The sequence below is a fragment of the Elephas maximus genome, chromosome X (genome assembly GCF_024166365.1).
Source record: "Elephas maximus indicus isolate mEleMax1 chromosome X, mEleMax1 primary haplotype, whole genome shotgun sequence".
In the NCBI taxonomy this organism is placed as follows: Eukaryota; Metazoa; Chordata; class Mammalia; order Proboscidea; family Elephantidae; genus Elephas; species Elephas maximus.
This window is the reverse complement of record NC_064846.1, coordinates 26912211-26927567: the sequence shown is the minus strand read 5'-3', so window position 1 is coordinate 26927567 and position 15357 is coordinate 26912211. Positions and strand designations below refer to the sequence as shown.

Here is a 15357-nt window from a genome sequence, read left to right as displayed (position 1 = left end):
GCGCCTCATCCTATCGGAGCTCTGATACTAGAAGTACTCTTAAACTCACAACGGTAGCTCTCCTGACTATTTGTATCTTCTTCACGGAGAAATCAAATTCTTGTGTTCTAATTCTGTATAAGGTATTATAGCAACAACCAACATTTAATGGCTCAATATGTTCAAAGCACTTTTGACAGATCAGTTCATTTGACCCTCATGTGAGGATTATGATGAAATAGCAAGATGATGATCATCATCCCTCTTTTATAGGTATAGAAATTGAGGTACAGAGAGATTAAGTCACTTCTTCACAGGAAGTATCATAGCTGAGTTCTGAACCTCTGCAACATAGCTCTGGTGCCCCAGTTCGCAACTGCTACTCCATGCCTCCTCCCAGCTACGTAGGGAGGCTTGACTCTCAATCAGTAACCTATCTCAGAAATACATTATCTGAGTAGGTTTTTGAAAATCATTCCCTGGAGACCCCCTAATACCATAATACTATCTATAATCTCAAATTCAAGTCTTTTGGGTGCCTTCTCTGACTTGGGTAGCCAGAATTTTTTCATTTTTATTTTTTTTACTTTGGGCCTTTTTATCCTATAATTTGAAGCCTATCTTAATCTTCAGGGCTGTAGCTCTTGCTTGCAACCATAAAAAACCAAAACCAAACCAAGTGCCGTCGAGTCAATTCCAACTCATAGCGACCCTATAGGACAGAGTAGAATTGCCCCATAGAGTTTCCGAGGAGCGCCTGGGGGATTTGAACTGCTGACCCTTTGGTTAGCAGCCGTAGCACTTAACCACTACGCCACTGGGGTTTAGGAGAACTTTATTTGAGAGGCCAAAATTACAGTTAAAAAGGTTTTTGGAAATGGGGAATCAAACACTAGGGTTCAGTTTTTTTAAGGATAATAGGTTACGATAGAAGCTGTTGGTTCACCTTAAACCTTCTTTGAACAAATCAAAGAAGGCATTTTTCTCCTAGGGATAGTGCTGAGTTGACACAGTTTGTCCAACACTCTTCTGCTTGAAACTACCAAATTCTGATTCCATTGTTTTGCCATATACCTTTTTGTAAAAAAATCCTTTTCTGAAATGAATGATTATGTTTAGGTAGAATTTTCATGCTTATTTTTAGCCTTAGTCATTCACCATAGTTTGTTTAGTGACTAACATGTAGTAGATATTCAATAAATGTTTGTGGCATTAACTTAAATTCCCAGTTTCTTCATTTTGTGATGGTTTTTAACATTACAGTCTAGTTGAAACTTTCTGCTAATGTCCAACACCATTTCTAGGCTACATTATTTATTTTGAGATTACGTATATCGGTTTATGTTAATTTTCCTTAAAGTAAGCTCTTCCTCCTTGACCCTTGATTTATAATCCTTTTATTTAGTTTCTGGTCTCCATCTTGGTTTACAGGGCTCTTTTTTTTTTCTGATGGAATTATGAATTTTCCAGGTTGAAAAAGTCCTACCCCATTTTTTCCAATCACCTTAAAATGCAAATTAGCCAAATTAGGCAAACAAGATCATAACACAAAGACAGCATTAGTACTTTTATTTCTTTTAGTTATATCTAAGCAACCCTTTCCCCAGGCTATCCCCTTCAAAATTAACACATTTGGAAGAAAAATCAAAAAGCTAAAACAATAATCCCCCCAAAAGACAACAAAATAGAAACCACAACCTTCCAAACAAATATTTTTAATGCCAGATGTTGAACAGTCATATTTAAAAATTAGCCTCTGTTTATAGCTTAACTAAGCTAGTTCATTTATTCAACAAATATTTATTGAACACCTACTAGGCAGGAGAGAAAACTGACAAAACTGAATATGATAGCGTGCTTGCTTTCAAGGAGCTCAAATCAGTGAGGGGAAATAGATATATCTGTAACAGAGTGTGGGGAAATAGAACTATAAATAACATACTGTACTAGAGGGGCAAGGAAAGGAGACGAAGCCACCAGCTCTGCTTGGGGATGTGGGGAAAAGCTTCACCAAAAAAAAAGGAGGTGATATTTGAGCTGGGCCTTGAAGGATAAGTAGATGTTCTCCAGGAAAAAAAGAGAGGAGCATTTCTGGCAAAAAGAAGCACTTGAAGAGTGCTCAACTTTGGGGAAGCTAGGAGACCTTCAGGATGACTGTTTACCAGTAGGTTATACCTTGATTCTGGGCCACTAAGGATAAGTAATAAATGAAAATTAATCTTTCAGGAGTACATATGGATTTTAGAAGTCTTGCATTTCACACTGGGGAGTCAAGTTCAGTAATCCCTATTTAGAAATACCAGCATAAAGTTGAAAACCAAAGTAAAAACACAGGAGATACGAAGTCAGCCTGGTTGTGATATCTGTTACCTTGCTGGCCACTAGGGTTATTTGGACTGATCTGGTGGGCTGGGCACCTTCTGTTCTCCATGAGCCTGCATGCTTGTTTGAAGAAATTGAACCATTCTTTGGTAAAAAGCTATAGGAGTATGACTGGAAAGCTAATATATGAATTTTCTATTTCATTCATTCAACAAACATGAGCAACTGCTACGTGCTAGGTACTGTGCTGGGTGCTAGAAATACTGTGGTGAGAAGACAGACACAGTCCCTGAACTCATGGAGTTCACATCTCGCTGTTAGTTCTTCACTCTGGTGTGCATACTCTGAAGGCGTGTCATCTATAACTCATGCTCTTAAAATTGTAAGCTGTTTTTCGGACATACACTGTAAGTTTTTTTTATGGCATATAGGACTGTGGGTATTCAGATATTGATCACCGCAAGCATCTTTTTAAAACTAAACCAATATTCTAGCTGTCATAATGCTCAGGTCCAGAGAACTAAATATATTGGGCCTAACAAATACAGATTAGATTTATATAACAAGACAGCACTGTGTTTTGTTGCTAAATGTCTGGGTTTTTCAATAAACTATTCGTTGATACATTCTTCTGTTTCCTAGGTTAATAATCCAGTTGCATGAAAAGGAACAGCACGTTCAAGATATCATTCCTATAAATAGCCACTTTAGATGTGTTCAAGGTACTTGCTGTAATTGCTTGGCTCATTTTGTAATGTTTTCCTTGGTCATTATTGCATTGCATAATTCCATACGTATCGAAAATTCATCGTTTCAAGTAAAATGAAATGTATTACTCTTTGCAAAAAAAGGTAACATTAATAATCTACCATCAAGAGAATGATAATGCTTTGTCTAAGAGTGTTGAAGGGTTATAAAAAGTAAACTCTATATATATTGTCTTACCTGTTTCTCTGGCTGGGGTTAGAGATCTATGTAGTCTGTTACCTATACATAGTCTTTTAGGCTTACTGAACTATGTCTGGATTTAAATGACATTCTTGGACTTAACTGACACACTACTTACGGTAAAGTATCAAGGTTGCCTGGATTCACACACATTCAGCACTTTCTTCCTACACTATTTGAAATTAAAACATTTGGCAACAAACTCTCCAGGTTCTAATACCTTTCACTCAATTGTGCTAACTCAAACCTTGACATTGGTGAATCATAAGAAAATTGACTCCAGGGAGGAAATATTTGACTTCCTGCCCTCAGATTTGGGGACTGAGAACAGAAAATCTGTTGTTTCATTTGCTATAATGAAACGCAAAAACTGGAAAGTTTGTGTAGGAGGTGTTGCTTCTGTCATCTCAAATTGCTGTAGAAAGGAAATTGATTACTAGAGAAGAAATGCATTATGTTAACACAGGGTCCACTGGTTTCATCAGGCAGTGTATCGCTTATAGCTTCTTGGGAAACCTGAGGAGAACCTTAGAAAAATTGTAGGTGAATCCTATTGTGCATTGATTTTTTTTAAATTACATTTAACTTTTTTTAATTTTTATTGTGCTTTAAGTGAAAGTTTACAAATCACGTCAGTCTCTCATACAAAAATTTATATATACCTTGCTATATATTCCCAATTGCTCTCCCCCTAATGAGACAGCACACTCCCTCCCTCCACTCGCTATTTTTGTGTCCACTCGGCCAGCTTCTGACCCCCTCTGCTCTCATCTCCCCTCCAGGCAGGAGATGCCAACATAGTCTCAAGTGCCCACCTGATCCAAGAAGCTCAGTTCTCACCAGCATCCCTCTCCAACCCATCGTCCAGTCCAATCCATGTCTGAAGAATTGGCTTCGGGAATGGTTCCTGTCCTGGGCCAACAGAAGGTCTGGGGGCCATGACCACCAGGGTCCTTTTAGTCTCAGACAGACCATTAAGTCTGGTCTTTTTATGAGAATTTGGAGTCTGCATTCCACTGCTCTCCTGCTCCCCCAGGGGCTCACCATTGCGCTCCCTGTCAGGGCAGTCAACAGTTGTAGCCGGGTACCATCTAGCTCTTCTGGTCTCAGGCCCATGCAGTCTCTGGTTTATGTGGCCCTTTCTGCCTCTTGGGCTCATACTTATCTTGTGTCTTTGGTGTTCTTCATTCTCCCTTGCTCCAGGTGGGTTGAAACCCATTGATGCATCTTAGATGGCTGCTTGCTAGTGTTTAAGACCCTAGACACCACTCTCCAAAGTGGGATGCAGAATGTTTTCTTAATAGATTTTATTATGCCTGTTGACTTAGATGTCCCCTGAAACCATGGTCCCTAAACCCCTGGCCCTGCTACGCAGGCCTTCGAAGCATTCAGTTAACTTTTTTTTTATTGCAAAAGTAACATGTACTGTAAAAGGTTTGGAAATTACAGAAAAGTATGAAGAAAATAAGTGGCCCAATCTCATCCTTGAGAGAGAAACACTTAGCATTTTTTTCTACGCATGTAACTTTCAGGGTGAGACTCGTACTGTATATACAGTTTTTTTTTTTTTTTTGTCTATTCCACATGCGATCATATTATGAGCTCTTTTCCATGCCATTAGTGACTGGATAGTATTCCATTTTATGAATGGCCTATAGTTTAATTATTCACCTGTGTTTGATAATTGGATTTTTTTTCCCTTGTTTTTCACTAGTATAAATAATAGTGTGAACATCTCTATACATGCATCTTCCTGCACATCTCTTATTTCTTTAGGATATATTCCTATAAGTGGAAATACTAAGGGTATGTTGTTTTTTTTTAAGACAGCATGTATTAAGAATTAAAAATATCTGCAATGAATAGTCTCCACATTATATAGAAGAATGAAGTCATAACTATTTAGCTTGCCATGTGTGAAAGAAATTTAAACAAGGCAACTGTATGCCTTAGTAAGTTGCTGTGGTCACCTAATTTTTGTAGCACCGTCTGTTACATACCCAGTCCTTTAAGGAAGAGAAAAGCCAAAGAACATGACTTCAGATTAGTATCCTGATAGCTCTGTACTGTTTCATACAATTTGTAAGGTCTCATCTACCCTGTTTCTTAGTATTGTTTTTAATAAGAAACAACAGATTGGTAGATTGTGATGCTGCCCCTTGGGATCTGGGAAAATACGTATGCACGCACACAGTAGTTTCACATGGTGAAAGGAACAGTTACTTCCTTGGAATTTTCACGTCCTTTCTTTTTCCTGACCAGTACATCAATTTTGTCAATTGTCTATAAGCACTCAGGTTTTACAAAACTAAGTTACTGGTGAACAATGGTGAACATATAATACCTATGTCTTGGTGTCCTATTTTCCGTGGGTGTATCATGCTAGTAATAATAACGAGACTATTTTCTTATATTAGCCAACTCAGTTCCTTATTGTTAGTTATCTAGTGCTACTATAACAGAAGTACCACAGGTGGATGACTTTAACAAAGAGAAATTTATTCTCACACTCTAGTAGGTTACAAGTCCAAATTCAGAGTGTCAGCTCTAGGGGACGGCTTTCTCTCTCTGTCGGCTCTGGGGAAAGACTCCTTGTCATCAATCTTCACATGGTCAAGGAGCTTCTCGGGTACAGGGACACCAGGTCCAAAGGATGCACTATTCTCCTGGCTCTTGTTTCCTGATGGTATGAGGTCCCGCTGTCTCTCTGCTTACTTCTCTCTTTTATATCTCAAAAGAGATTGATGCAACAGACAACCTAGTCTTGTAGATTGAGTCCTGCCTCATTAACATAACTGCCCCTAATCCTGCTTCATTAAACATCATAGACACAGGAAAACCACATCAGATGACAAAACGGTGGACAGTCACACAATACTGGGAATCATGGCCTAGCCAAGTTGGCACACATTTTGGGGGGACACAATTCAATCCATAACACTTACCAATTGCTTCTATTGCACCTGAATAATGGAGCCAAATATACAATCTAGTGAGGGAACTAGAAAAGGCTGAGACTACTCCATCTGTCCAAGGTAGATCTGCCTAATCCAGAGGAGTCAGTACTCAGAGTTCAACTAGCCAGGAGGGCCTGGCAGGTGATGGAAGTCAGAGAGGAAGAGGTAGGTTGAATTTGGACACTAGAGGTAAGGAAGGAAGGAAGTCCAAAAGAACCATCGAGAGATAAGAGAACTCAGAACTTGGATACTGTGCTTTGCCCTGTTTTATACTTCCTGTTGGGTACTGTGGGTCTTGGGTTCACGGGTGTTAACTGTAAGCTGAAGCCAGTCAAAGAACTTCAGGTATACTGGTACTCTTCTATTCCAGGCAGGGGCAGAAATACTGAGATCACTGGGAAATTTCAAAGACTAGAGCTGAGTTAGGAAAGTAATTCACTTCTGGGCCTTTGGGGTCACTTCCTTGGCCTTCTATAAAAACCAAAAACACCAAACCCGTTGCTGTCAAGTGGATTACAACTCATAGCGACCCTATAGGACAGAGTAGAACTGCCCCATAGAGTTTCCAAGGAGCACTTGGCGGATTCGAACTGCTGACCTTTTGGTTAGCAGCTGTAACACTTAATCACTGTACCACCAGGGTTTCCACTGGACTTCTGTAAGAACTCTCTAAGTGACACGGTTAGATCATCTTAAATCAGTATGTTATAGTTGAGAGGAATTACTAACATGTTGTTAATGTTCTCTACTATTAATTTGTCATTCATCAATTTACTTTGAGGAGTTCTATCTGATTACTGTAGGAGCCCTGGTGGCATAGTGGTTAAAGCACTCAGCTGCTAACCAAAAGATTGCCAGTTCGAACCCACAGGCCACTCTGTGGGAGAAAGATATGGCAGTCTGATTCCATGAAGATTTACAGCCTTGGAAACTCTGTGGGGCAGTTCTACTCTGTTGTATAGGGTTGCTATGAGTTGGCATTGACTCGATGACAGTGGATGTTTGATTACTTGTTCAATTCATTTTCCTTTTAGTTGAATTGCTCATAATGTCTAGAGCATAGTACTATTAAAATCCTTTTTTAAAAAAGTACTAAACAAAGAAGCAAAGAATTTTTTTTGAATGTGTTCTAAGACCTAGGAGTGGTGACTAAGAAGCAGTTATTTAGTTGGGCATGTAATCCTTTTGGTTGTAATGAATGGTTTTCTCTTCTCTGATCCTTTTCTTCTTTTTCCCCCTCAGAAGCGGAAGAAACTCTTTTGATTGACATAGCTTCAAACAGTGAGTATCTTTCTGAATGGAGTTGATTTTCAATCAACAAATGTTTGCTTGAATACCCACTATATTTAAGACAACTTTTTTTTTGGCACACCTTTTATTTTACCATCTTATCCTGTATTAGTCTTCATTTTCTTAAAGCAGCCATACAAATTGGCACTGGGAGGAATGCTAAGAAAAACATGTAAGCTGGCAAGAATCTTTATAAAAATGGAAAACATGATCTGCTTTTCTAAGACCGAACTTCTTTAAGCTACCAATATTGTTGCCATCAGTTAAACCATTGTTGTGGAATTGATAATTGTAGGCAGGGCTAGTAAAGTGTTTAAAGCACATGAGGTTTATGGGTTGGTTGTTGTTGTTTTTTTGATTGCTGTTAATGTTTTCAGCTTTTTTTTACCCTATTATTATTATTTTTGTTTTCCATGATTTATTATATTATTTCCAGAGACTGCAGAGTCCATAAAATTGCTTGTCCTCAGCATACCTTTTTTTTTTTTTTGGAAATATTTTTCGTCTTGTATTTATGCCTGGTCCCTTCAAGGCATCTCATCTGATTCTTTATCAGAGGGAACACGATCTTCCTTCTTGCTGTCTCTGTTCTCTCATTTTTATCTGTTTGAAGCAAATTACCACTGACTTTCTGTGCAAGCTGTTCTTTGTTTATCATCTAATTGTACTGTGTTATGGAGAAGAGAAAATGGGCACTTAGCTACTGTGACTACTTTGAGGTTTCTATGGAATAGAGTATCTGACCGTGTGAATATGGATCAAACAGGTTGCCTCATCAGCTAACACTAGGATGAGTGGGGCTTGGCACTTAGCGAGGGGCTATGGGCTAGACATAATTCTATTTAAACACAGTCTCTGCCCTTAGCACCATCAATTTGTATTGACCTATTTAAGTAGGCCTTTTCTGGTTCTGGTTTTATAAGCAAACCCAGCTGCTGGCTTCTACTGCAGGTATCCAAGAGAGAAAATAGCTTAATATCTATGTCTTATTCTGCTTAGAAAGAAGGAAAAAGAGCAGTAAAAAAGCAAAATTAGAGCAAAGGCAGTTAAGCAGTGACTGACATTGCTGCTGTAATAAGATACAGAAATATCCTGTTCTTGGTGTAGAAATAGGTACTTGATCCAAAGCTGAAGAGTTAAACTGAGCTGTGCCATTTTTCTTATAAACACCCGGTTTACAGCATTCGTTTTGTTGTAACCTCTCCTACATTATAGAAATTAGCCATGCACTGCTGTGTCCAGAGTTCATAGTGACTACTTGAATAAAATCCTTTGTTATTTCTGCTCATTTGGTAGTATTTGCACTGAAACTAAAAAGGACCCCTGGTGGTGCAATGGTTAAAGTGCATGGCTGTTAACTGAAAGGTGGGCAGTTTGAACCCACCGGCTGCTGCATGGGAGAAAGATGTGGCAGTCTGCCTCTGTAAAGATTAAAACCTGTTGCCGTGGAGTCAATTCGGACTCATAGCAACCCTATAGGGCAGGGTAGAACTGCCTCATAGAGTTTACAAGGAGCACCTGGTAGATTCAAACTGCTGACCCTTTGGTTACCAGCCTTAGCACTTAACCACTATGCCATCAGGGTTTTTTCTGTAAAGATGACAGCCTTGAAAACCCTGTGGGGTAGTTCCGTTCTGCCCTGTGAGTCTCTATGAGTCAGAATCTACTTGATGGCAATGGGTCAGGCACTGAAACTAGATTTTATCTTGATCCTTGGGCTTCATACATAAACCTTCAGGGCGCACAGCATATTGCAGCTGGAGGACCCTGGGTTTGTATGGCAGGCGTGATCTCCCTGTAGATTGGTGTTTTCCCATTGTCTGGATGTTGGTAATAAATTTTTTTTTCTGATTATGAAGGTAATACATCTTCATTGTATGCAGTTTTTTAGGTTAAGGTTTTAAGGTGGATTTTACCTGTCTATTTGCTGCTATTGTGAGTAGAATGTTTTTTCTGTTATATTCTAATTGCATATTATTAGTTTACAGAAAAGCTATTGTGTCTTGGATATTTCTCTCTTATCCAGCAACTTCACTGAAATTTATTTTAAATCCTTTTTTGTTTGTTTGGTTTTTGTAGACATCCTTAATCATCTTCTGATAAAAATTTTGTCTCCTTTCTAGTAGCACTGATTATTAGTTTTACTGCACCAATGAGAATTTTGGGGTCCGTGTTAAATAATGATGATGACCCTTGTTCAGCTCCTGATTTTACTGAGAAAGCCTCAAATGATTTTTCAGTCTTAAGGATGTTACTGCCTGTTAATTTGAGAGATGTTTTTATTTTTTACCATATTACAAAGCTGCATCTAATTCAAGTTCACATGTTTTTTAAAATCATGACTGTGTGTTGAATTTTATCAAACATCTTTTCAGTATCTGTGGAGGTGGTTATATTGGCCTGCCATATGTGACCTATCGATAGACTGTATTATACTAATTCCTAATATTAAATCCTCCCTAATTTATTCATTATTCAAAAAATATTCATTGAGCACCTTCTATTTGCCAGGCACTGTTTTAAGGAGCCCTGGTGGCACAGTGGTTAAAGCAGTTGACTGCTAACTTAAAGGTCAGTGGTTTAAAACCACTAGCGGCTCCTCGAGGAAAAGATGTGGTAGTCTGCTTGCCTAGAGATTACAGTCTTGGAAACCCTATGGGTCGCTATGAGATGGCAGTGGGTTTGGGTTTGGGTTTGGGTTCTAAGTGCTGCAGAATCGTGGAGACCAGCATAGATAAGGTTGCTGCTCCTTTGGTTCCTGCTTCTGTGCTGTTTGGTACTAGTGTCACATATGTGTCTATAATTCATTAATTCATTCTATAACAGTATGAATACCTTTTCTTTGCTTACACACTGTGCTAGACTGTATGGATATATCAGAAAACAATGCAGTCATAGTACTTCATGGAACTTAGTACAAGAAATGGACTCTAAACCAGTAAGGTATAGATACTTGCATAATTGCAGTTTTGATAAATGCTATCAAGACATACAAAAAGTGTATAAGAGCAGTAACTAAATTAGGCAGGGTGGTCAGGAAAGGCCTCTTTGAGGAAGTGACATTTCAGTTGAGACCAGAGGGGCTAAGTAAAAGTTAGATGAAGATGAGGGAAAGAGTATTCCTGGTAAAGAGAACTACATGTGCAAAGACCTAAAGTTGGGAAGTTGTTGTTGCCAGGTGCTGTTGAGTTGATTTGGACTCATAGTGACCCCATGTGACAGAGTAGAACTGCCCCATAGAGTTTTCTAGGCTGTAATCTTTATGGGAGCAGATCACCAGGTCTTTCTCCCGTGGAGTCACTGGGTGAGTTTGAACCATCAACCTTAACGTTAGTAGTCAAGCACTTAATCGTTGCATCACCAGGGTTTGTTATATTGGGAAGTAGTTTGGCACTTTCTCTGAAATGAAAGGCCAGAGTGCCTGAACAAGTGAGACTTAGGCACCAAGGGATGGCAGGCAAGGGCCAGACCAAGCAGGATCTTGTAAGCCATGGTGAGGAATCTGGATTTTTAGATTTAAAAGATGGGACGAATATGAAGGATTTCATGCTGGTGTGTCATCTGATTTACATGGAAGCAGAGAGTCCAGTTAGCAAGCTATTTCAGCGGTTTATGCTAGAGAGTATGGTGGCAGTAGGAATGGAGAGAAGTGGACAGATTTGAGGTAAAAATAACAGGAATTGATTTGGGTATAGGGAATCAGAGGAAGAAAGGTCGCAAGGATGAATCCCAGGTTTCTGGCATGGATATGGTTGATACTGCATTTGCAGAAATAAGAAACATTGCAGGAGAAATAAATTGTCCTTTAGTGGGGTCATGAATTCAGTTTTGGCCATGTGTAGTTTGAATTTCTTTGAGACATTTGAGTGTAGATGTTAAATTAGTTGAATATATGTCTCTAAAGCTTAGAAGAAAGGTCTAGGCTACTAGATGGGATTTGAAACCATGAGAGATGATGTGAATGCCTATAAAGCTGTGCTATCTAATATGGTAGCCACTTTTTAGCTACATCTACCTGTTTAAATTGATTAAAAATGAAGTGTGAAATTCAGTTCCTCAGTTGCACTGGCCACATTTCAAGTGTTCATTGGACACGTGTGGCTATTGGCTACCATATTGGACAACACAGTTATAGAACATTTCCATCATCACAGAAAGTCCTATTGGACAGTTCTGGTATAGAGTGAGAAAAGGGTTTAGGATTGAACCCTAAGGAACTCTACTTTTTAAAAGGTAGAGGAGGAGATATCAAGGGCACTAAAAATTAGTGACCAGAGAGAGACAAACTAGATGAGTATGGTAGCATGGAAGCCTTCAGAAGAGAGTATTTCGAGGAGTACTCAACTGTTGATTTCTGCTGGTAGGCCTAGTAAGATGATGGAAGAGTATTCACTGGATTTAGTAATATGGAAGTTGTTGGTGACCTTAGGCAAAGCAATTTCAGACGAGCGGTGGGAGTAAAAATCATATTGGGAAGGATTAAAGAGAGAAATGGGAAGTGAGCAAGTAGTGACTTTGTGTTTTTTAAAGCTTGACTGTGGAGCAGGATAATGTAGAGATGGACTGGAGTTGGAAGGAAATATGGAATCCAGGAAGGTTTTTTTTTTTTTAATGGGAAGGCCTTTGAGCACGATTTAATGCTGATGGGAAGGAGCCTGTGAAAGGGAAACATTAAAGATATTGGGGTGGGGTGTCCTGGGAAATGCATGTGATTGTAAGATTCCTGAGAGAATTGGAGGGGTTATAATTCAAAGTAAAGGTAGCGTTTGATAGGAGTAATCTTCGTTCCTTGTATCAGAAGGGAAAAGAGATGATGAGTACAAATACAGGTAGGTTTTCATGTGATGACTTCTTTTTTCTCTGAAGGAGGAAGTGAAGTAAACTGCTTGGAATGAGAGGGATTGAGAAGAGGAGAAGATATGAAATAGTTGTTCCAGATAGTAGACTTAAAATTGCTTCCTATCACAGAGGGCCTGGTTGAGGTTGGCAGTCAAGAATTTATAATGATAGCATTCCGCCTGTGTGCTTGCATGCCTGTGTGTGTGTTTACCCCCTCTTGTTGCTCAGGTAAAAGTACAAAGAAGGCAATTAGTTGGATTCTGAGGGTTGGAATTTAGCCAAGTAAGGCACTTCTGGTTTTTTCCAAGAGTGTAATAACGGCATTTGTTTGATAAAAAGGGTCGTGAAAGCAGGAGGGAGCTGATGGATAGTGAGAAAGTGGAGGGCTCCATAGGTTCCCATGAAGCTAAAAAAAAAAAAAAGAACAGTTAAAATGGGGATAATGAGAAAGTAAGCTGGAAGGAATAACAGGTCAGAGTGGGACATTGGAATTAGAGCTTTATGAGGTGGAAGTTTTTTGAGTCAGGTGTTGAATCCTGGATTCAGAAGTTTCTGGGAGTATGGCAGATGATCTCATTGAAGAAGAGGGAAGGAAAGAAGATACTATAGCTCAGAAGATAATGAGCTTCCAAGGAATAAGGATTTTCCTCAGGGAGGAGGAGAAGGAATGGTCTGGAGGTAGCATTAGGAAAAAATAGGACAGCATCCTTAAATTACAGTGTGTGAGGGACTATAAACAGCCTTCACCTAAGAGGGCTGCAGGGGAATGCTATTCTCAGGGACCAGCCTGGACTCTGGTTTTCAATATGGATGCACATTAGAATCACCTGGGGAGTGTTTTAAACACTCCTCATGCCTGTGCTTCATCCCCAGAGGTTCTGTTTCAATTGGCCTGGGGTGGGGCCCAGCGTCAGTTTTTCTAGAAGCACCTCTGGTGATTCCAGTGCATCCATACTTGAGAACTGCTGAGTGGTAGAAAGAGTAGTGTTCAGAGACGTTGAGGTTATGGGTTGTTGGAGGCCCAGAGGGTGTTGGAAGGGAGAAAAAGAGTAGAAGTTTGGGTCATGAAGTAGTTTGTCCCCTTTCCCAGGTTACATGGCGAAATAGTATCCAGTGTTACTTTGTAAGCAGTTTCTGGAATCTTTTGGCCATTAAATGGGTCAGTTTGAGTTTAATTTTTGTATTTCTAAAATATATCTTTCAAGGATTGTGGGAGAGAGGATATGTGTTCTTGTTCTAAGTTTCTATCAGATAGAAACTGCTCTTTTTCCCGCTACTTTTAGTATAAATGACCTGAGAAAGGGAGGACTTGTTATGCCTTGAAGGAGTTTTCCCCTGTATCTTCAAGGCTGCTGCTCGTTGAAACAGTCTATTCATAAGCCCTCTCCCTACCATGGCACTCTCATGAGTTTTCTTATCTCTGGTCCACTTGGGTGCCTTCTTTTTCGTTTTTTTTTTTTTTTTCTCTTCATTTTTATCTCGTGGAGCCCTGGCAGTGCAGTGGTTAAGAGCTACAGCTGCTAACCAAAAGGTCGGCAGTTTGAATCCACCAGCCGCTCCTTGGAAACCCTATGAGGCAGTTCTACTCTGTCCTATAGGGTCACTGTGAGTTGGAATCAACTCAACAGCAACAGGTTTGGGTCTTTTTTAATCACTACTTTTACTTTCCTTTTTTAATTCCATCTTTGAAGATAGAAACATCAGGAAATACAAAGGGAGAAAAGACAGCCGAAGTTTCAGAAGTGCATTTTCACCATAAGTAACTAAGATTTTCATTTTATTTTCTCATTTCTTTGTTATTTATGAGTGTTAAGAGCTCAGTTCAACAGTCACTTATTAAATGCCTTACCTCTCTGAAGTCTGGCGTCACTGTCACCAGTCAAGAGACCAACCTCCCGGTTTGCCTGGGACTTTCCTAGTTATAGCACTGAAAGTCCTGTATCCCGGGAACCCCTCAGTCCCGGACAAACTAAAACAGTTGGTCACCCTGGACCTTCAAAACTGTTGTGTTGGGTAATCTGTATATGCAAGCCTACCTTTTGCTCTCAAAGAGTTTGTAGTTTTGTGGGGCATGAGAAATCAATACATGTAATAAACCGTTAAAGTCCTAATATAAGCAAGGGCATAGATTTCTTGGATCACCATGTCCAAACGATTGATACAGATGGTAGCTATAAGGCATCAGAAAAGGGGAGATAATATGTTATATACATAAGAAACCAAAGTTCTAGATAACTTTGCTTCTAATTACTTTATTTTCCAATTGGCTATACATGAACCATGGAGCCCTGGTGGCACAGTGGTTAAGAGCTATGGCTGCTAACCAAAAGGTCGACAGTTCGAATCTACCAGCCACTCCTTGGAAACCCTGTGAGGCAGTTCTACTCTGTCCCATAGGGTTGTTATCAGTTGGAATTGATTGGACGATAACGGGTTTTTACTCAAACCAAACAACTACTGGACATAGGTCATTATATTGCTTTGGTAAGTTTATTCAAGACATTTGCTTTTCACGTGAGATAATGAGGTATAGAGGCTTTTTTTCAGAATAATTTGGACCAATCCCACTATTCATTTTTTAAATTAGCTTGTAAATTTGTTAGCCCAGATAGAATCTGTACCTATGAACAAGCCATTGTTCCTTTATTCTTTTCATGCTTCAGTTACACGATCGGGATTTATAATGGTAGGAATTTCCAGCCAGGGGATGGAAGGGGGATGGTTGGGGAATATATCTTTTGCTAGAGTTTGGAGGTCCCTGTGCTTACATCTGAGAGAGATATCAAATGTAGGGAACTATGATTTCTATACGTATCTTATCATTATATCGAGTTGCTCATTGACACAGTTGATCAGCCTTTAGGAGCGCTAACTTCTCCTAGGTTTCCCTCTCTGCGTCCTCTCCTCCCACTTCCCACCACACTGAATCCCTGGATCTTGTACATATGCTTCCTACATTAGAGGTCTGGAATATTTGTGATCTGGACCTTCTTTTAACCTGCTGAGTTGAGGATATGATCAC

The 15357-nt window shown here is 39.5% G+C and overlaps 1 protein-coding gene across 2 annotated transcripts in view; it reads left to right on the top strand.

Annotated features, from left to right (window-relative positions):
* The window catches only part of OCRL (OCRL inositol polyphosphate-5-phosphatase), a 52254-nt gene that overhangs the window by 2051 nt on the left and 34846 nt on the right, over positions 1 to 15357 (top strand). For both annotated transcript variants that reach the window (XM_049872109.1, XM_049872108.1), the window contains exons 3-4: positions 2944 to 3023; positions 7449 to 7487. In XM_049872109.1, coding sequence (XP_049728066.1) covers positions 2944 to 3023; positions 7449 to 7487 — 119 coding nt within the window. The remainder of the gene's footprint in view (positions 1 to 2943; positions 3024 to 7448; positions 7488 to 15357) is intronic.